The sequence below is a fragment of the Solanum verrucosum genome, unplaced genomic scaffold, assembly GCF_900185275.1.
Source record: "Solanum verrucosum unplaced genomic scaffold, falcon-dt-bn FXZP01000255.1, whole genome shotgun sequence".
NCBI lineage: Eukaryota > Viridiplantae > Streptophyta > Magnoliopsida > Solanales > Solanaceae > Solanum > Solanum verrucosum.
In genome coordinates this window covers 422,568-443,296 of record NW_026020006.1, presented here as the reverse complement: position 1 = coordinate 443,296, position 20,729 = coordinate 422,568, and the positions used below count along the sequence as shown (strand labels likewise).

General features: G+C 34.5%; 4 protein-coding genes across 4 annotated transcripts; all 4 read left to right on the top strand.

Moving 5' to 3' along the window:
• The first annotated feature begins 27 nt into the window (after window positions 1-27).
• LOC125819690 (probable acyl-CoA dehydrogenase IBR3) lies at window positions 28-8,844 on the top strand. The gene is made up of 17 exons (XM_049499163.1): window positions 28-252; window positions 2,107-2,241; window positions 2,487-2,627; window positions 2,762-2,893; window positions 3,174-3,359; window positions 3,526-3,603; window positions 3,775-3,894; window positions 4,453-4,551; window positions 4,642-4,759; window positions 5,202-5,464; window positions 5,562-5,756; window positions 6,052-6,194; window positions 7,070-7,154; window positions 7,239-7,448; window positions 7,989-8,141; window positions 8,267-8,371; window positions 8,460-8,844. The coding sequence occupies exons 1-17, from the start codon at window positions 118-120 to the stop codon at window positions 8,649-8,651; spliced, it is 2,490 nt and encodes an 829-aa protein (XP_049355120.1). The 5' UTR covers window positions 28-117; the 3' UTR covers window positions 8,652-8,844.
• Window positions 8,845-9,259: 415 nt separating this feature from the next.
• LOC125819693 (pectinesterase-like) lies at window positions 9,260-11,245 on the top strand. Its single transcript, XM_049499165.1, has 2 exons — window positions 9,260-10,223; window positions 10,545-11,245. Exons 1-2 carry the CDS (start codon window positions 9,260-9,262, stop codon window positions 11,243-11,245), a joined length of 1,665 nt encoding a protein of 554 aa, XP_049355122.1.
• Window positions 11,246-12,252: 1,007 nt separating this feature from the next.
• Window positions 12,253-13,636, top strand: LOC125819702 (uncharacterized). The gene is made up of 2 exons (XM_049499174.1): window positions 12,253-12,391; window positions 13,271-13,636. The coding sequence occupies exons 1-2, from the start codon at window positions 12,299-12,301 to the stop codon at window positions 13,634-13,636; spliced, it is 459 nt and encodes a 152-aa protein (XP_049355131.1). The 5' UTR covers window positions 12,253-12,298.
• Window positions 13,637-16,245: 2,609 nt separating this feature from the next.
• Window positions 16,246-18,543, top strand: LOC125819699 (uncharacterized). Its single transcript, XM_049499170.1, has 4 exons — window positions 16,246-16,380; window positions 17,107-17,473; window positions 17,734-17,975; window positions 18,288-18,543. The coding sequence occupies exons 1-4, from the start codon at window positions 16,271-16,273 to the stop codon at window positions 18,532-18,534; spliced, it is 966 nt and encodes a 321-aa protein (XP_049355127.1). The 5' UTR covers window positions 16,246-16,270; the 3' UTR covers window positions 18,535-18,543.
• Window positions 18,544-20,729: the final 2,186 nt, after the last annotated feature.

The window sequence follows — 20,729 nt, the reverse complement described above, 5'->3', positions numbered from 1 at the left end:
ACGGGCAATGGCACGTACACATCGCCCTCGATTATCCCAAAATTGATATTACAAAGTCACTTTCGCAGAATACGTAAGCTTTTGTATCTTCTCTTTTGAGTTTATCTGTGATTTGAGATGGCCAATCGGACTTCGGATCTTGCCGGACGGGTCGACCCGGCTCAGAGTTTCGACATTGAAGCTCTTCTTCGCTATGCATCTGCTAATGTTCATGGATTCCCTTCAAATATCTCTAATTTCACTCTTTCTCAGGTATGAAATCGAAAATTTTAGTTTTTTTTTATATTTTAAATTTAATTTATTTGAGCTTCTTAACTATAGTTAAATTGAGATTAATATATGTTTATAATAAATTTTTTTGCTAGCAAATTGACTTTTTTGTTGTTGTTGTTGTGTGTTTTTGACTGCTCATATATGATGAAAATTGAAAAAACATGATTTTTTTGTGAGTTTTCTATCTTAACAATTTAGGTGCTTGATAGATTAGAATATGCTGGCTGTTAGGATCAAACGCTTATCATCATGCCAAAAAGCTATAGCTTATACCAAAAGCACAACTTTATTACTTAACTAAGTCCACCAAGCAAGCGTCATGTTCGATCATGACTCCGACCCGGGCCACCCAGCCACTCGTGGGCCTTTCCATAGGCAGGATGTTGACATTACTCAACACTGACCAAGGAAGATAAGTGGCAAATAGAAGACCAATTTATCCTTATGGGTAAGGGGTGTCAAATGGACGGGTTGAGGTATACTTGTGGCAGATCAAAATGGATTGAGTTAAGGCAAAGGTTACTTAGGCTCAAAATAGCTAAACAATGGTTCATAAGACGAGCATCTGGCTCTATTCAAGTTTTTTTTTTTTTTGGTTTCTGATAGTTTGTTTAGTTACCTAATGACTTTTTTTTTTTAAAAAAGTTTATGGCTTTATATAACATGTCAAATAAATAGAAAGTTCTTTTAAAAGTATTTTGACAAGGTTTCTCATGGATCAATTTGGGTTACATATCAGCTGACCTAGCGCAACTTTTAGATGTGTTGAATTGAGCGGTGCAAAATAGGTTGAATTGGTAAATGGGTGGGCTATTTTGCATCCCATTGTTATAGGCAATGTATTGTTGCAGGCCAGCAACAATATTAACATACGAAGAGTGACTGGCATTAACTGAAATATGGTGTCCTCATTTGGTCTAGAGATGCAATTATCTAAACGAGATTTGATTAGTTTTAACTTTTAATGCATTACTAGTGACTATCAATTCAATTTTGTTTGTATAATGTCTGTGTCTGTATCAACTTGCACGCACGTCAAATATTCCAACGGATACATATTACCTCCCACCAACACATGTACTAGGTAAGTGTTTTTGTCTCTGTTGGGATTTATACTCCGATCAACCATGGTTTTCAGGCTCTTCATTGATTAGTAGGCCATACTCTCGGGTGTCTGGTAATAACCGATTCCATTTGCTTATTTCCTGAGAGAATCTCACTATTTAAGTATTTATGTTGCTCATTTAAACCCATCTTAGTCCAATATTTAAACAAAATAAGTTCTCTAGCACTTTAAGTTCACTACATTTCCTACTGGCACCGCATATAAATCTCTAACAAAACCAAAGGACTCTTTGCCAACATGACTAAAATTTAATCCTAACTAATTGGTATCATCTTTTTGAGTCTTCTGTTGTGTCCTATAAAAGAAAACTACAAAAAGATGACAAAAAATTGTGGAACACTATACCAGTGGCTATATAATGGACTATATGGAAGGAAAGAAATCAGAGTTCCGTTGAGGGCTAAACGAGATAGTTGTAACTTAAAGTCTAGACGTTTATCTCTTTTAGCCTTTCAGTGTAAAAATGTAGAGGAAGTAGATAGGATAATTAGTTTCCTTAGTTCTTTTTACATGTAGCTATTGTACTAAGATGCATATTCCAAATGGTTGTACTACTCACCATTGCACTCTTTGGGTATGATTATTTAATAAAATTTTCTCTACAATTTCAAATATACATATGTTCCGGTTATGCACTTCTCCATGTCTAACACAGTTGTAGTTGCAAGGTTCTTCATATTAAAAATGTTGTCTCCCTTGTGAATCAGTTTGGGCATGGCCAATCAAATCCTACTTTTCTCATTGAGGCTCGTTCAGGAACTTCTGCTAAGAAATATGTGTTGAGGAAGAAACCGCATGGAAAGTTGCTGGCATCTGCTCATGCTGTTGAGAGAGAGTATGAGGTTGTAAATTCTGTTTCTCTGATGGATTTATTTATAATTACTTACAGTCAATCAGTCATGTAGTTTTGTTTTCCTTGGAGGTGGGCATGGGTCGGACCTTCACATAGTTCTGAATCTTATGATACTTTTTTGTATTACATCGTGTTGTTGCCAAATTCAGCTCCTCAGAGGACTTGATTTATTTTATTCCGATAGTTAATATTTGGTTGTGTTTATCTTTGACATTTTGATTTTTGATATTTCAGGTTCTACATGCACTAGGTACTCATACTCAGGTTCCAGTCCCCAAAGTATTTTGTTTGTGTACAGATTCAAGTGTGATTGGGACTCCATTTTACATTATGGAGTATTTGGAAGGACGTATATTTATTGACCCAAACCTACCTGTATGAATACTGTATTCAACCTTATACTCCAAGATTACTTAAGTTGTGAATTCGATAAATTATATGTTTTCTGTAGCTTGCTTCTTTTTGGTTCAATGATTAACCAGATAAAAAGTGCTGTCCATCTATTCTAGGATGTATCGCCTAAGAGAAGGAGGGATATATGTCGTGCGGTTTCTCAAGCCTTGGCCTCCGTTCACTCTGCCAATGTTGATGCAATCGGTTTAGGTAACTACGGGAAGCGGAAAGACTACTGTAAGAGACAGGTGCTCAAACTTATAATTCTTGGGAAAAGTAGATTTGGATGTAGTTTTTCGTTGCATTGGTTTTAAATCTTGAGATTTGTCATGCTAGGCAAGTAATACAGTGTGCCTCCCTGTTACTCCAAATCAAGAAACAAAAAATGTTACAGCATTTATACCCTGCATCATTCAATTACCCTTTCTGTGCAATATGATTTAAGCTCCTTTGTCCTTTGAGGATAGTTTTCAGTGTCATGCTTATGAGTTCTTCTGTTGTGTGAATAAATTCTCTGACCTACTTCAGGTAGAGAGGTGGGCCAAACAATATCTTCTATCTACTGGAGAGGGCAAGTCCAGGAGAAACCCTAAAATGTTAGAGCTGGTTGATTGGTTGCGACAACATATTCCCCTTGAAGATTCCTTAGGGGAAACAGCTGGTTTAGTACATGGTGACTTTCGGATTGACAATGTTGTGTTTCATCCCACAGAGGTGCAGTCATTGACAGTGTTTGATAAATCTTTTCGTTCTTTCTTGTAGTCTCTGTAATTAATAGTCCTTTCCAATATGTGTCAACTGTCAAATTCCCCCTTCCTTGACCCCACCCCACCCTGCCCCCCAAAAGAAGGTGCACCTGACTTTGTAGTTGATCTTGTAGGACAGAGTCATAGGAATTCTTGATTGGGAGCTGTCGACTTTGGGTAATCAGATGTCTGATGTTGCTTACAGCTGCTTGGTACTGCCACCCTTTTTCAACTTGTAATTCTTTTCTTATAATATTTTTTATAACTAGATGAACCACTGTTAATCTTAATTATCTTGTCAGGATTTTAAGTTTCACAGGACTATTTATGGAGCTGAGTAAGAAAAGTTCTAAATTTCTTATTTCTTCCTGTTTTTCTATCAGAGCTACTTTGTGAATATTTCATTAGAAGATCTAGACGGGAGTGATGGCTTTGAGCGCAGCAGCTTCCCTGAAGGAATACCTTCTCTTCCAGAATACCTTGCAGATTACTGCTCAGCTGCTGTAAGGCACACTTTTCTTTGTCTTTGTTAAAATGTTATTCATGGGAAGAGGAATTTCTTCTATGGTGTTTTCAACTGACTAGTTCAATTAATTTCATCGGTCAGCACTAAAGAATTTGTTCTCATTGTTCAGTTTCAAAAAAGAATTTGTTCTTGTTGTTTTGCAATGAGAAAAATATTGGATAAGAGAGCATAGATTGTGATATGTTTTGGGAATGCCTACCTGTGGTATCTTTCCCATTATCTGAATAATTGAATGCATGGAGCACAATTGTCATCTTAAATTTCATGGCCTTTTTTGTTAGTCTCTAGAAAAGAATCAGTGAAGAGACTTAACTATTCGTTTCCAATTTCTTGATATTCACTATTACATTATCAGCCTCAGCCCCAACACCCTACTCAAAAGAGAAATTGACCCTAGAAAGGCAATAATACAGGAAAGTTAAGCTGCCGTTACATGTTTTGTGAACTCCATTTACTAATTTAATTGTGTAGAAGGTTAATTTACTGTATGTCAGGATTCCAACTGCATTTCTTTGGCTTTCATATTGGAAATCAGGGAAGACCTTGGCCGGTTGATCAATGGAAGTTCTACATTGCCTTTTCTTTGTTTCGTGCGGCTTCAATATTTGCTGGTATACACAGCAGATGGATCATGGTATTGCCTTTTTGACGTGTAATGTGGATGATATCAATTTTTTTTGGTCCATGAACTTTTGTTAAGAAGGATTAATAATTCACTTTATAGGGTAATGCTTCTGGAGGTGAACGTGCCCGGTTTGCCGGGGAAAAGGCTGACTCCTTCATCAAAACTGCATGGTTATTTATTCAAAGAAAATCTGTTCTCCCCCTTCACCCACCATCTGGTAAATATTGCTTTTTTATGACTATTCTGGATAAGCTTAGAAAATCCTTCCCTCTAATTTTGTTTCTCTTGCTGACCTTTTAGTTATTCCTAAATCTTTTATGTGTGTATATCGAGAAATCCTCAAAGGTGGCGCAAAATCTTGTATTATTCTCAAATCACAACCTTGACTGCTCATTATTCATGACTTGAATGTTATTTTACTTTCATAGATTCCTTTAACTGGAATTTTGCACCCACTATCCTTTGAAACATAATGTAACATTTGCAGGTCGACCCATAGTTATCTTGTGTTAACTTTTCTCTGTTTGGTGAATTTGTAAATGGTTATTGAAAAACCAACACTTGCCTTGCTTGCCTGCGGAACAACCAAGAAAATTTTCCTACATTTTACAGTTTACCTGATTTCTCAGCCCAGAATTTGTTGTGATTTTCTCTTACAGAAACAACTAGAGAGGATAATATCAGGATTTTTGGAAGTGAAAGCCAAATTCAAGTAACCCCTACAAGTGGGAAATTTGTGCCTAGTGAGAAGGTTCAAGATCTGAGAGACAAATTGATAAAGTTCATGGAGGTTCACATATATCCAAAAGAAAGTGACTTTTACAAGCTTGCACAGTCTACCATGCGCTGGACAATTCACCCAGACGAGGAGAAGTTAAAGGATCTGGCAAAAAGAGAAGGCCTTTGGAACCTGTGGATACCGGTGAGTTTGCAAGGCTTTTTTCTGGCAAAACAGATACTCACTCCATAAGATTTATTTTCTAAGATATATATCTAATATTGTTCACACAAACATGCAGTTTGATAGTGCTGCACGGGCAAGAGAAGTGATCTTTGGCAGCAGAAATGATTCCCTAGTTGAAAACAAATTCAATCGTTTATTAGGTGCTGGCCTTTCGAACCTCGAGTATGGATATCTTTGTGAAATTATGGGTCGTTCTATTTGTGCGCCGCAGATTTTCAACTGTGGGGCGCCTGATACAGGAAATATGGAGGTAAAAGAACTGTATTTTTACATTTACAGATAATGAGTGCCAACTATTACTGTGATCTTCATTGAACTAAAAGTTGGAGATTTCCACTGCGACTATTGGACAAACAACTTAAAGGATGATAGACTATTTTCTTCAATAAGTAGATGATGGTTTGTTGTCACTTGCACAATTTCTAGAGGATATTGTCGCCAGTGAAAACTAAACCAGATTCCTAGAGGACATTTGCTTGTTTTCTGCCCTGTTCAGTTCAAGACTTGTTATCTTCTAACTCTCTGGGACGCCTTTGTTCTTTCAGGTATTACTTCGGTATGGGAATGAGGAACAGATAAAGGAATGGCTTGTCCCCTTGCTTGAGGGAAAGACACGGTCTGGCTTTGCAATGACAGAGCCACAAGTTGCTTCCTCAGATGCCACTAATATAGAATGTTCCATCAAAAGGTACAAGCTGCATCTTTGAGGAGTAAAAAAGAAAGAAAATTTACCCCTTTCCGTTTATTACTCTTGGGAAATTTGTTATCTTACTATGGTGGTATACTTGAGCATAAGATGCTTCAGCACCTCCATAAGGACCAGTGGGTATATATTGGGACTGCAAAAGCGTAGACTTAAATTCATGTATTAATCAGTTGCAGTTTCTACATTCCGCAACAACCCCCCCCCTTTCTTGGGGAGGCTTGGAGTCCTGAAGGGGTTGAGATGGGGTGCGAAGTGATAAAAACAAGGGATAATGAGAACTTGTTAATGGTTTTTCTTTATTCTTTTAATCCTTGTCTCATGATCAGTTTCCTCTTATTAAGATGCTCCTCGAATTGTGTTACTCTCTAATATTCCTCGGTTCTAATATTCTTTTCCTCCTTGTCTGGATAGGTAGTACTCAATCAAACTTGTTGTTTACATGGTTCGATTGGGCATCTAAATGAGGAGCTAGTCATGTACGCCTTATTATTTTAATGGTGAAGAAACAATTAAATAATCCATCAAATCAGTATCCTAATATTTTCTACAAGTCACCTCATAATTTTTATTCATATATAGCGAAGCTGGATTTCTCAAAACTTGAATGGGAACACTTATATCATGTGTAGTGTGTTGAAATGTAAAAGAAGTTTGTAATGCATGTTGGGATTCAAGTATCTTGCTATCTTGTAAAGTAAGAACCTTTTTCATGAATCTAGAGGGATTGGATTCAGCCTGATTGTTCTGTGTTTTCACATTCACTCAAGCTTTTATCGATATTTTGATCATATTACACTCAAATGCTGGAGTTGTTGAGTTTAATAAACTTAATTATGCGAAAAAAATGCTTTGTATAGACATGGAGACTCTTATATCATCAATGGGAAGAAGTGGTGGACCAGTGGAGCCATGGATCCGAGGTGCAAACTACTCATTGTGATGGTTAGTTTTGTTTTTCAAATGAGAAATGATTGACTTCTGTTCTGTAATTAATTCTTGAATATATCTAGTTTGAATCAATGACAGGGAAAAACTGACTTAACTGCTCCTAAGCATAAACAACAATCCATGATCTTGGTAGACATTAATACTCCAGGTATTACGATAAAGAGACCTCTGACAGTATTTGGCTTTGACGATGCACCTCATGGGCATGCGGAAATATTCTTTGAGAATGTATCCGTCCCTGCGAACAATATTCTACTTGGTGAGGGGCGTGGCTTTGAGATTGCCCAGGTAAAGGTGTTAGCTTTTTGAGGAATCATACGTTTAGAATTTGAGTCTCTTTCTAGCACTATCATGATAAATAGTACATAAATAAATTTCATTTAAACAAACATGATTTCTTTTTTGCACGTTCGTTTGAGTTGCCCCGACCTGGAACAGTACGTTAATGAGGTTTTGTTGTATCACTGATGAAGAAACCACTTTCTTTTTTCTTGATAAGATAAGGAAAATCAAAGGGTCGGGGAGGAGAGAACAAAGAAATATAGAGAAGCCCGCCTTCTCCTTGACTAGGAGTTAGCTAGGACATCTTTATAAGGAAACATTATTAAAATGACAAAAATTGTTAAAAGCCCTTAGAAATTCCTACCAGCAGATTTCCCTGTACACAAAGCGAATTGTCTAAGTTCCCTCCTTTGTCTCATCATTTATCTCATAATCATTCAATTCCGCCCCTGATAACTGCATGTTTTGGGTTCTTTAAGAGAAAATCTATGCAGCATATGGAATGGTCATCTGAAACTTGTTATTGCTTTGATTTTATTCTTGCAGGGTAGGCTAGGCCCTGGAAGGTTGCATCATTGCATGAGACTAATAGGTGCAGCTGAACGCGGCATGCAGATGATGGTTCAACGGGCTCTTGAAAGACGAGCTTTCGGAAAATTAATTGCCGAACACGGTGCATTCCTTTCGGATGTTGCCAAAGTTAGTTTTCCTCCAACTTCAAGCTTGCACAATATTTGCAGGAAACAAAAGCTCATTTTTCTCTTTCTTTCGTTCAATTCTATAGTAATGGTTACATGAATGGCATTTACCTCTGATGTTTGCAGTGTCGAATTGAACTAGAGAAAACCAGATTACTGGTTCTGGAAGCTGCTGATCAGCTTGACCGCCTCGGAAACAAAAAGGCTCGTGCTACAATCGCGATGGCAAAGGTTAGCTAGACCATCATGACTAATGTTTACACGATAAACATCACCGTTCCAATTTTGAATCCTTTACCACGAGTCATTTGATTTACAGGTTGCTGCACCAAACATGGCATTGATGGTGCTCGATACTGCAATGCAAGTGCACGGTGCTGCTGGTGTATCGGGCGATACTGTTCTTGCTCATCTCTGGGCTACTGCTAGGACATTGAGAATTGCAGATGGTCCTGATGAAGTACACTTGGGGACAATCGCGAAAACTGAGTTAAGGAAATCCAGGCTTTGAAAACCTTATATATTACTCGTATATGTATCGCGAAATACAATATAAAATAAAATCGAAAGGGTGCTGCATGAAAAAATAAAAGGTTGTATACCATAGTCTTGTAAACTATAGAAATCTACATACTGATGGTGAAAATTGATTCAGCAAGTTTACAACTTAAATATTTTTAGAAACTTAATAAAGTCAATAAATATTTCTTGGGTGTTTTTTTTTTTTTTTTAATTTTGTGTGTGTGTGTGTGTGTGTAATAGGCCACAAAATCAATTGATCCCTTTTCTCCACTCCCCTACTAAAAATAAAAATAATAAAACATAAAATTAAATTTGTGGTAGACAAAGAAACCAGTTGAACAAATCAAGAAAATCCCATGTAATAACATTCCTACATTAAACCTTAATTTTAGCATAAACCAAAGAAAACTAGGAAACTCTCTTCCCCTCGTTAGGATAAAAAATTCACATCCTCAAACAAAAAAATACCAATAATGTCATTCATAATTCACTATAAAAGTTGTTTTCATTTTTTTTGCAAAATTTCAAGCCAAGGGGGGAGCAACTTGCCTCTTACATAATTATTAACCCCATATTTTTATTTTTATTTTAATAATTATGGGGGTTAAGAAGGTTGCAATTGGTAGCATTGCTTCACTTCTTCTAGTGGCTTGTGTGGTTGCAGCAACCATCTCAATTACCAGCAAAAGGAATGAAGATAATTCATCCAATAATAATAATGATTCTAAAATTTCAACTTCTACAAAGTCTGTTCATGCTATTTGTCAACAAACTGATTATAAACAAACATGTATAAACAGTCTTGCTAAGGCTAACAACACTCATGATCCAAAAGACCTACTTAAGGTTGCGTTTAGCGCCGCGATTAACGATCTCTCTGACGTGATCAAGAGTTCCGCCTCGTTGATTGACGAGACCTCGAAATATCCCCGGACGAAAGACGCGTTGAAGACGTGCGAGGGCCTCCTCGACGTAGCGATCGACGACGTGAGGAGGTCATTCGACGAAATCAGCGTGGTCGACGCCAATAAGCTCAAGGATTACGCGGACGACCTCAAGACCTGGCTCAGCGCGTCCATCACTTATCAGGAAACGTGTCTGGACGCTTTTGAGAACACGACTGGTGAGACCGGTGAGAAAATGAAGAAACTATTGAAAAATGCAGGGGAGCTTACGAGTAATGGTTTAGCTATGGTCTCCAGCTTCGATCAGGTCCTTACGGACCTGAACTTGAAGGTCTCCGGTGTAAACCGGAGGTTATTAAATGCTCATGAAAGGATGCTCCATGAAGTTAATTCTAATGGGCTAAAGCCCAATGTTATTGTTGCTATTGATGGTAGTGGACAATATAAGTCTATTAATGAAGCCCTTAGAGTTGTGCCCAAAAAAAATACACAAAAATTTGTCATTTTCATCAAGGCTGGTATTTACAAAGAGTATATTGATATCCCAAGAAAAATGAACCATATTGTATTTATTGGTGAAGGCCCAACAAAGACCAAAATTATTGGTAGCAAGAACTTTGCTGATGGCATTGGCACTTTTAAAACTGCCACAGTCGGTAAGTACTTCTTTCGTCTCAATTTATTTGACACTCTTTTCTTTTCATAACGTTCTAAAAGGTCCTGACGTCGTTATGTTTCTACACAACTTTCAAGAATTCAAATTCATTAAACCATTTAAAGTTCGAAAGTAAAGTCTTCTCGACCTTATGACTGATCTTTAACATGTCATGAGATTTTTGTAGCTATAAAAAGTTAAAATTGTAACTTTTCATTAGACTACAAGTCAATGTTAATGTATTAAATTCGTCTCTCCAGTCAAACACCATCACATAAAAATGAAACGTTCATTCTTTAACATCTACCATTTCATAATGAAGCTATCAATGGAGATAATTTCATGGCAAAGGACATTGGAATCGAGAACACAGCAGGAGGAATAAAGCATCAAGCAGTTGCTCTTCGTGTCTCAGGAGACATGGCCATTTTCCACAACTGTCAATTCGATGGTTATCAAGACACCCTATATGTCCACACTTATCGCCAATTCTACCGTGATTGCACCATAACAGGAACCATAGACTTCATCTTCGGAGACGCCTCATCCGTGTTCCAAAACTGCAAGATGATCGTCAGGAAACCGATGGCAAATCAAGCGTGTATGGTAACAGCACAGGGGAGGAAAGATAGGCGCGGAGTTGGTGCTATTGTTATGCAAAACTGCGAAATTAGAGCTGAGAATGAATTTATATCAGCTCAACCAGCAATCAACGCGTACTTGGGACGACCATGGAAGGAGTTTTCGAGAACGATAATAATGCAATCATTGATTGATGGATTTATTGATCCACAAGGATGGTCAGTATGGGCAGGAGATTTTGCACTGAATACTCTGTTTTATGCAGAGTATGAAAACAGGGGAATTGGGGCAAATAGTAATAATCGGGTAAATTGGAGGGGTTATAAGAAAAATATTGGACAAGAAGTTGCTGCTGGATTTGCCCCTGGAGTTTTTATATTGGCAGATGAGTGGGTTAGATTGAGTGGTGTTCCATATGAATCTGGTTTGATGAAGGTTTGAATACTTTGTAATGTTTAGAATGAATCATTCTCCAATAAAACATTTCATTTTATTGGACTTTTGGATTGCTTTTTCATAGGCATAATGTGTCGTTTAACTTGACCTCAATTGATATTTATGACTTTCAATTTTGGATGTGCACAAGTAGAGATCTGAAATGGTATAAAGTTGAACAAGTATACATACGCGTCTCACGTGACAATTCGCGTGAGCTACAATTGAACTTGATTTGTATATCCCGCGAAGGATTCGTGTATCTATATGTTTAACTTTATACAAATTTAAATGTCTATTTGTGCACGACCAAAGTTGGAGAACATAAATACTAGCTGAGGCCAAGTTAAATGACACGTTTATGTATTATGTCTTTTTACATAAGAGTTTAGCTTTTATATTCTGACGAGCTAATTTAAAAAGTATATACTTATAAAAGGCATCATACATACATGTGGTCTTTAACTTGGTTTCATTTCACATTTATTTTCTTCAACTTTGACTGTGCATAAATAGACAATTAAACTTGTATAAAGTTGAACAAATAAACACACGAGTCTTACATAGCATAATACACATAGGACGCCACATATGACTTAAATTGCCACGTAGGATATGTGTCTATTTATTCAATTTTATACAAGTTTAATTATCTACTTGTGCACACATAAAATTGGAGGGTATAAATATAAGCTGAGCTCAAATTAAAGAACATATTTGTGTATTATACCCTTGTAAAATATATCAAGGTAAATAATCTATAAAAAAATATATGGTATCAAATTAATAGTGTCATAATTATTAATTCATATATTATTATCTCATCACTATTAATTCGAAATAATTTGTTCCCCTGCCAAACGTTCCATAATAGACTAACTAGGCAAGATTATTAAATAGGAGTTGCAAATACAAACGGCTAGCCCGCTCCTCATTTAAATTCCCTTTTCCTCTTCCTCTCTTGTCCTCATTCTCATCCTTTATCGCCGCATTTCTCCCCTTTTCCATTTGAAATATTTCTACTTTTGAACCTTAAAAGAGGAAAATTATAAGAAAATAATGTCAAACAAGTCCCCTGTTTTCTCCATTGCAGAATCTCAACATTTCAATGACGACAACTATGGCTTCGACCCTCAAATTGATTATTTCCAGGTAAATCCCCTCTTCTTTTTTTACCTTCCTGTAAGCTCGAAAGTATATTTAATTGTCTCCATATTCTGTCACCTCTATGTAATATAGACGGATCTAGGATTTCTACAACATCGGAGAATTGATCCTTGTTTCTATAGGTAAATAAGTCACTATTCAATTAAGTATCCTTTGCAATTCCTGGAACTTCTCCCTCACCTCCCTCATTTCATAGGAAACCTCAAAGTGCCTCCATTTCATTATATTCCATCGTTTGATATGAAGATCTTGTCTTGGCTCTTATTCATAAAAACAACCCCATTTTCCTAAGATTTTTAGAAGAATGGGAAAATTTTCATGCTTCAACTATTTGTTTATATAGTGTGTGAAGTTTAACTAATGGAAAGAAAAAGGCCAAGTTATTGCAAAACTACGAAATTTCATTCTATAACGTTAGAAGCTCAACCTAGAGTTGATCGACAGGTTAACCTCAAAATGAGTTGATCGACAGATTAACCTATACCATTTCGCCTTTTGGAAGTATAAGTGTCAATTCTACTAAATACGTACATTAAATATCTAGATTATCAGAAAAACCATGAGTTCACATACACCGTAAAATAAGCAACTCCGCCCCTACGAGTTTGATAGAACTAGTAACTTTGTTTCAAACTCTTTATTGTGTTAAGAAGTTCACTTAACATAAATCATCTGTCTCAAATCTACTTGTCCTGACGTAAAATTCACAACTCATAAACTTAAAATTCTGAATCCGTTTGTAATGCTCATCTAACTAATATATGTAGTTTTATACATATCTCTAATGTTCAAATTTTGGTCAATTTGAATCATTTTATTTTTATATTCAATAATTTAGGATTCTAATTACTGTTTAAACGGCAGATTTTGAAAGAAGCAAGGAAGATTAAAAAACACAGCCACCGGCAAAAATGGTGGAAAAATGCTCTATTCTTCATAAAGTGGAAAAACACTAACGCCGGTGATCTCAACTCCGGCAGCTTCCGCCGCCGGCGTTCTGTTTCCGGCGGAACAACTTATGGGCCAGTGTATGTTACTGAGAGTAGAACTGGGTCGAGCTCTCCTTGCTGGAAAACTCGCCGGCGGTCTTCGGGCCGACTCGCCGGAATTATGATTCCGAGCAAGAAAAGTGATTTGAAGATACCATATATTAATCTTAAGGAGTTCAACGTGGATCGGCAGGATCGAATTTCGAGAATTTCACCTGCTCCCATTTACTTGGTCACATGAAGGACTAATTGGGATTCCTATCGAAAAATTTTATTCTCCATTATACTAAAAATAATACTTGCTCAATTTAGAAAATATATTATTTATTATTTTTAAGTCGTGTGCCAAATCAATAATATACAGTTATTGTTGGACAGAAAATATTTTGCAAAATGCCTTTTAATAAAAGTGATTTCATATTTGAAATTCAAATTCCCGTCATTTAATTCAACGATGTCATGTGACTCACACAACTCCAGACTACGTGGTGAATCCAAAGCTCCAATACACACTCAAATAGTGGATAATAATTTGAGGAGTAATGAGGTAATTAGTAGGAGATAACATAAACACTATGTCATTAAGAGATCGTTTGATAGTTTTATAAGAAATAAATTATTTATATATTAATTTTTATATAATTTATATGATCTTTGGTTAGGTAGATAAGAGATAACTTATGTATTCATGTATAAAATTAATGCGACTTTCATGTATTATTTTATGCAGAATATAATATATGTATAACTAAAATATAAATAATAAATCCTACATAACTAATACATGTATAAAATAATACATAAATTCACTCCTAATTAAATCCTACATAATTAATACTTGCATAACTTTAATCAACTACTAAATGACCAATATTATATGAGTTACAAAATATATTGACTACTTTATGCCCACATATAATATAGGCTTAAGTCATCGACGGCTCCTTAAAGTTGTTTACATAATTCATTTGAACATCTTAACTAAGACTAGTATATATTGGACACTTTAACTATTTAAAACTTGTTCAAATTAAACAATTTTTGATAATCAACAAAAATATATATAAAGAATCTGTGATACACATGCGCTGACATACAAATGACTAATTAAAATTTAACACATGACATTGGGCCTCAAATTTATAAAAAAAAAAAAATTTGTTTGAAATTATTTCAAACACATTTTATATCTATATTTTTTTATAGAAAGAAATAAAAAATGTCAACATTTGTCTTTTTTCTTCATACATTTAATTAGTTGATTCATATTTGAAAGACATAAAAAAAAAATTTAAAACGAAAAAAGCTTTGGAAACTAAATTAAGATGAAGAAATGACTGGTGGGGTTAGGGTGCTTTTCTTTTTTGAAAAATGTGTCAATGAAAGAAGAAACAATATTTTAAGTTTATTATAGTACCCAGTGTCAATAAAAGAAGAAAAAACGTGTTTTTTTTTAAATCACTATTTAGAATTTCTTCACGCGTTTTAAAGAAGTGCAAAATACGATTTTTGCCACATAAGCATTTTTAGGTTTAATAGGTATATGTTTTGAAGAATTTAAGTGTTCAATAAATATAAGGCTTAGTTGAGGTGTCAATATGAATTATGTAAATAACTTTAAGGAGTTGTCGATGACTTAAACCTATAATATATATATTTCATATACTTGAATATTAAAACTTCTAACTCCAGCATATTACATGAAACCTTAAACCAAACAACCTTTTAGTGAGATATTTGATATACGCATAAATTGATTCGAACATTATTAATTACAAACCTGATTAATTTTACAACTTATTGAGAGTAAAGACTAATCTATATAGTTAAAGAAGCTGATATATTTTAACTGGTTAGTTTATTCATGTAATAAAAGTTAAGAATACATACAGAAATATTCTCAAAATTTGAGTAAAAAACGTTTAATATGAAAACTTTATCATATATTCAAATGTTCAACCAAAACAATCATTTTATCACATAGTGAAATTGACAAAATCAACCACAAAATGTCTAAATCACAGGCTAGAAATAATTGTCCTGATTTTGAACTGTCTAAGTTAATTAATGACAAAATCAACCACAAAATGTCTAAATCACAGGCTAGAAATAATTGTCCTGATTTTGAACTGTCTAAGTTAATTAATGAAATAAAATATATCACGTCTTTTAATTATACACAATTACACATCACCTTAATAGTAACAAGCCTTTTAGATTTACAATTCTGTTTATTGAGGCCAGTATATATATATATATAGTTAAAAAGGTTGTCATATTTTAAGTAATTAACTTATTTACGTAATAAATATTAAAAATACATATAAAAAATTTTAAAATTTAAATAAACACTTTATCACGTATTCAGATACTCAATCAAAACAATCATTTTATCACATAGTGAAATTGATGATGATTACAACAACTAAATGTTTAATCACATGCCAAAAATTATTGGGCATACAATGACAACAACAACAACTAATTGTCTAATTACAGGCCAAAAATTATTGGGCGTGATCTAAGTGCATAAGTTAATTAATCACACAAAATATGTCACATCCTTTTATTATACACATTGGTCTCAATAATAACAAACCTACGTAGTTTTTACAATTTATTGAGATTAGCTAACATATATTTTAAGTGATTAATTTATTTATATAATAAACGTTAAGAATACACACAAAACTTTTTTTAAAATTTAAATTAGAAATATTTGATATAAACACTTTATCACATATTCAAATGCTCAATCGGAACGAAGTAAAATTCACATTGACACGTATTGCCTACATTTGCCAACCACACCAAGGCTAATAAAAGCACACACATAGAAAACACAAAACACAAGAGTAAGGAAAAAACAAACAAAATGGAGAAGATAGAGCACAAGATGGTAGCCGTAAATGGCCTAAATATGCATATAGCAGAATTAGGCCAAGGCTCAACAATCCTCTTCCTCCATGGCTTCCCTGAGCTCTGGTACTAACATATTTATCATTAGTGAACTTGATATTGTGTTTTGCTGATCTTGTGAGTGCCTTTCTGTGGAACTTTGATTGGTGAATATTGAGCTTGTTGTTGAGGATATGTAATTGTTAGAGTGTTGTTGTTGAGCTGTGTGCTATGTGAATTATGAACTGTTAAGTTGGACTAATTTTAAGCAGGTTGTAGTTGTGGAGATTGTAATTGATGAATATTGAGCTTGTTGTTGAGGATATGTAATTGTTAGAGTGTTGTTGTTGAGCTGTGTGCTATGTGAATTATGAACTGTTAAGTTGGACTAATTTTAAGCAGGTTGTAGTTGTGGAGATTGTAATTGATGAATATTGAGCTTGTTGTTGAAAATATGTGATTGTTAGAATGTTGTTGTTGAGATATGCGCTTGTAAATTGTGAACTGTTAGGTTGAGCTGATTTTATGCAGGTTGTAGTTGAGGAGGTTTGGTTGGGGTGTAAGGAGTACCCGTATTCTATCCCCTTAGCTTGTGTTTAGAGGTTTACTTCTTGTAGGATTATGAACTACTTGAGATTTGTATAGCAAGATTGTAATTGGGGATTATTTGAATTGTACAACATTTCTCATTCATAGTGGTAAACTCTTGCCGCATTTTGTCTCGAGGACGAGGCTTGGTTTGGTTCTATGATATCTTCCTTGTCTTTATTTGCTTTGGCTCTATGATAGTTAACCCCCAATCTTCCGCAACAGGTACTCATGGCGCCACCAAATGGTCTACTTAGCTGAATGTGGGTACCGTGCTGTGGCACCTGACTTACGGGGTTATGGAGATACTACAGGTGCACCCCTTAACGACCCTTCGAAGTTCAGTATCCTTCACCTCGTGGGTGATGTTGTAGCACTGCTTGAAGCCATTGCTCCTAATGAAGAAAAGGTGTTTGTCGTTGCGCATGACTGGGGTGCCTTAATTGCTTGGCATTTATGTCTCTTTAGGCCAGATAAAGTTAAAGCCTTGGTGAATTTGAGTGTCCATTTTCTCCCAAGGAACCCAAAGATGAATACTGTTGAGTGGCTAAAGGCAATATATGGGGAAGATCATTATATCTCGAGATTTCAGGTTCTCTCTGTTTTCATCTCTGTATCCGTTTCAGGGGATTTTTATATGTTTTCTGGGGTATATTTAATAACAACATATGCAGTGTAGTAACATAAATCGAAGGACTAGTAACTACAAGAGTAATATTACGACTAATAGTATTGACGGAACAAGACAACGCTCTCCTTCTCCTTTGTGGCTTGTTTTATATTTTGCACAAAATGTTTCTCACTAACTAGTAACTTCAGCAGCAGAAAGTTCAGTATGATTTTACCTTGTAGGTACCGGGCGAAATTGAAGCTGAATTTGCTCCAATTGGTGCTAAGTCTATTCTTAAGAAAATATTGACATACCGCAATCCTGCACCATTTTATTTTCCTAAAGGCAAAGGTCTTGAAGCTCTTCCTGATGCTCCAGTCGCCCTTTCATCGTGGCTTTCTGAGGAAGAGTTGGATTACTATGCCAACAAGTTTGAGCAGACTGGTTTCACTGGTGGAGTTAACTATTATCGCGCTTTACCCATGTAAGTGTTCCCCACTTTTGTGATATCAAAAATTTGATTCTATTGTTCGACACATCAGTTGAATGCTTATATAGTTCACATTTGTGTTGTCAAGAGATTTTTAGCTTTAGTTTGAGACATGTTTTCTAGGAAGTCAAGAAAATTGTGAAGTTCATGAACACTATCATATTCTATGTTGCTCAGACTCTCCAAAACACACTCAGAAGCATTTCTAAAGAGTCAGAACAACATAGACGCTATTAGTTGCTTTTAGACTCTCATGATCAACTTCTTCGTACATGCATCCTAACGTTCTCGTCCTATGAAATGTAGAAGCTGGGAACTCACAGCACCATGGACAGGAGCTCAAGTTAAAGTTCCGACCAAGTTTATCGTCGGGGAATTCGACTTGGTTTATCATATACCAGGTGCTAAAGATTACATACACAATGGTGGATTTAAGAAAGATGTTCCATTGTTGGAGGAAGTTGTGGTTTTAGAAGGTGCAGCTCACTTTGTCAACCAAGAAAGGCCACATGAGATTAGCAAACACATCTATGACTTCATTCAAAAGTTCTAAACTTTCTCTAGCGTACGCAGTATTTTGTGTAAGCAGTGTTCGTTACTTGTCATATTTGTGATAGTATTTTTATAATAATAGTTAAGTTAATATATGTGATAATAACTAGATTCACAGTTGATGAATATTTTATTACATATACAAAATTTCAATAAAAGCTACTGAATTTCTATATCATAACTCATTGGAATAGTGTTTTTATTTACTTATCAAACATTCAAAAAAAAATTAAAAATATTTTTTTTCTAGTCTACCATCCATTTATTTTTAAAAAAACGTGGACTATTTATTAATGCTCCACCGTATATGCCAAACACCATGTGAAGCTTCAAGACAAAATGGACAGTTTTTGGACTTTTTCTAATCTAGAAGATATGCATCATTTTTAATCCACCGAATAATAAATTTATTTAGACACTCAAATTATAGTATATTTCAAATTTAGCATCTAAACAAGTATAGTGCATGGTCTCAACGTCTAGTTCACCATATAAAATATTTCATATCCTTTTATTATGCACAACAATCTCAATTTATTTTTTTTCTATTTATTTTGATTGTGTGCTAATTAACTCACTGTGCTAGTTAATTCAGGATCTTTCGAAACAGATGCTCATGACGTATAAACTTAAAATTCATAACTTATAAACTTAAAATTTAGAATCCGCTCGTTCTTAATACTCATCTACTAATAATGAGTACAGTTATAATATACATTCCTCTAATGTTCAATTTTGGTCAATTTGAATCAATTTTATTTCAATATTCAATAATTTGGGATTCTAATTACTATTTAATCAGCAGATTTTGAAAGAAGCAAGGAAGATTAAAAAACATAGCCACCGGAAACGCCGGTGATCTCAACTCCGGCAGCTTGCGCAGCCGGAGTTGTGTTTCCGGCGGAACAACTTATGGGCCTGTGTATATTACTGAGAGTAGAGCTGGGTCGAGCTCTCCTTGCCGGAAAACTATTATTTTCGATAAATAAATATTATTTTATTTTAAAAGATTGAATTTCACCGACCTAAAAATAGTATTCTTGATTTGTTTTTTATATTATATAACACTCCAACAACGTCGTGTGACTCAACAATTTTGGATTACCCGATGAATTCAACACCATGTCAGGTGCAATGAGGTAACTAATAGGAGATAACATAAACACTATGTCATTAAATTTTCTGATAGCTGAATAAGAAATAAATTATCCATATATTAATTTTTGGATAACTTATACAATGTTTGATGACTATATATAAGAAGTAAGTTATTATGCATAAAAATTAACATGACATTTGATTGATAGTTTTGAAATCCACATAACTAACACTTATTAATACACGTGTAAGTTATGAAGAAAATTATGTAGTATTTTATGTAAAATAAAAGGTTGAATAATTAATACACGAATAATATTCATGCATAGCTAATAATACCTAGATTTACTTCTAACTAATCACTACATTACTAATACTTGCATAACTCTAACCAACTACCAAAAATATGGTTATATGAGTTACAAAATATACTGACTACTTTCTCTACTTTATGTTCAATAATATAAAGAAAATGATCAAAATGGTCCTTAATGTATATGTGTAGCTAATAATTTTTGTTAGAAAAAATGATGATATATAGTCATGGATCTTTTTTTTATTTCGAGCTTACAAAGAAAATAACAATAGTATATTTTGTTAGCCACACGTGAAATCCACTATTAAATATAACTTTTTATTTGATACATTAAGAACCAAAATAGCAACACATATACATTAAGAACTATTTTGATCATTTTCTCCACTAATATATATATATCATACACTTTAATATTTAAATACTTCTAACTCCAACATATAACGTGGACTGTTAACCTAACAACTCCTTAGTGAACTATTTAATATACACATAAATTGATTCGAACATTATTATTATCCGAGGTATATAGTTGAAATGACATTGCAATAATATTGAGATCCGTTGCGTTACAAGTTGTTGGGAGTAGGCATAACATAAAGTACGACAAAATTTAAATCTTAGTGACTTTCGTACATGCGGGATTTGACTTAATTAGCTCCAAAAATTATTACTATCCAAACGACGAAAAAAAATAAGATAGATAAACTGAAATAAATAGGGTATAATTTTTTTGGAATAATATTTTTATTTAATTATTAAGTATTTTAAAAATAAATAAG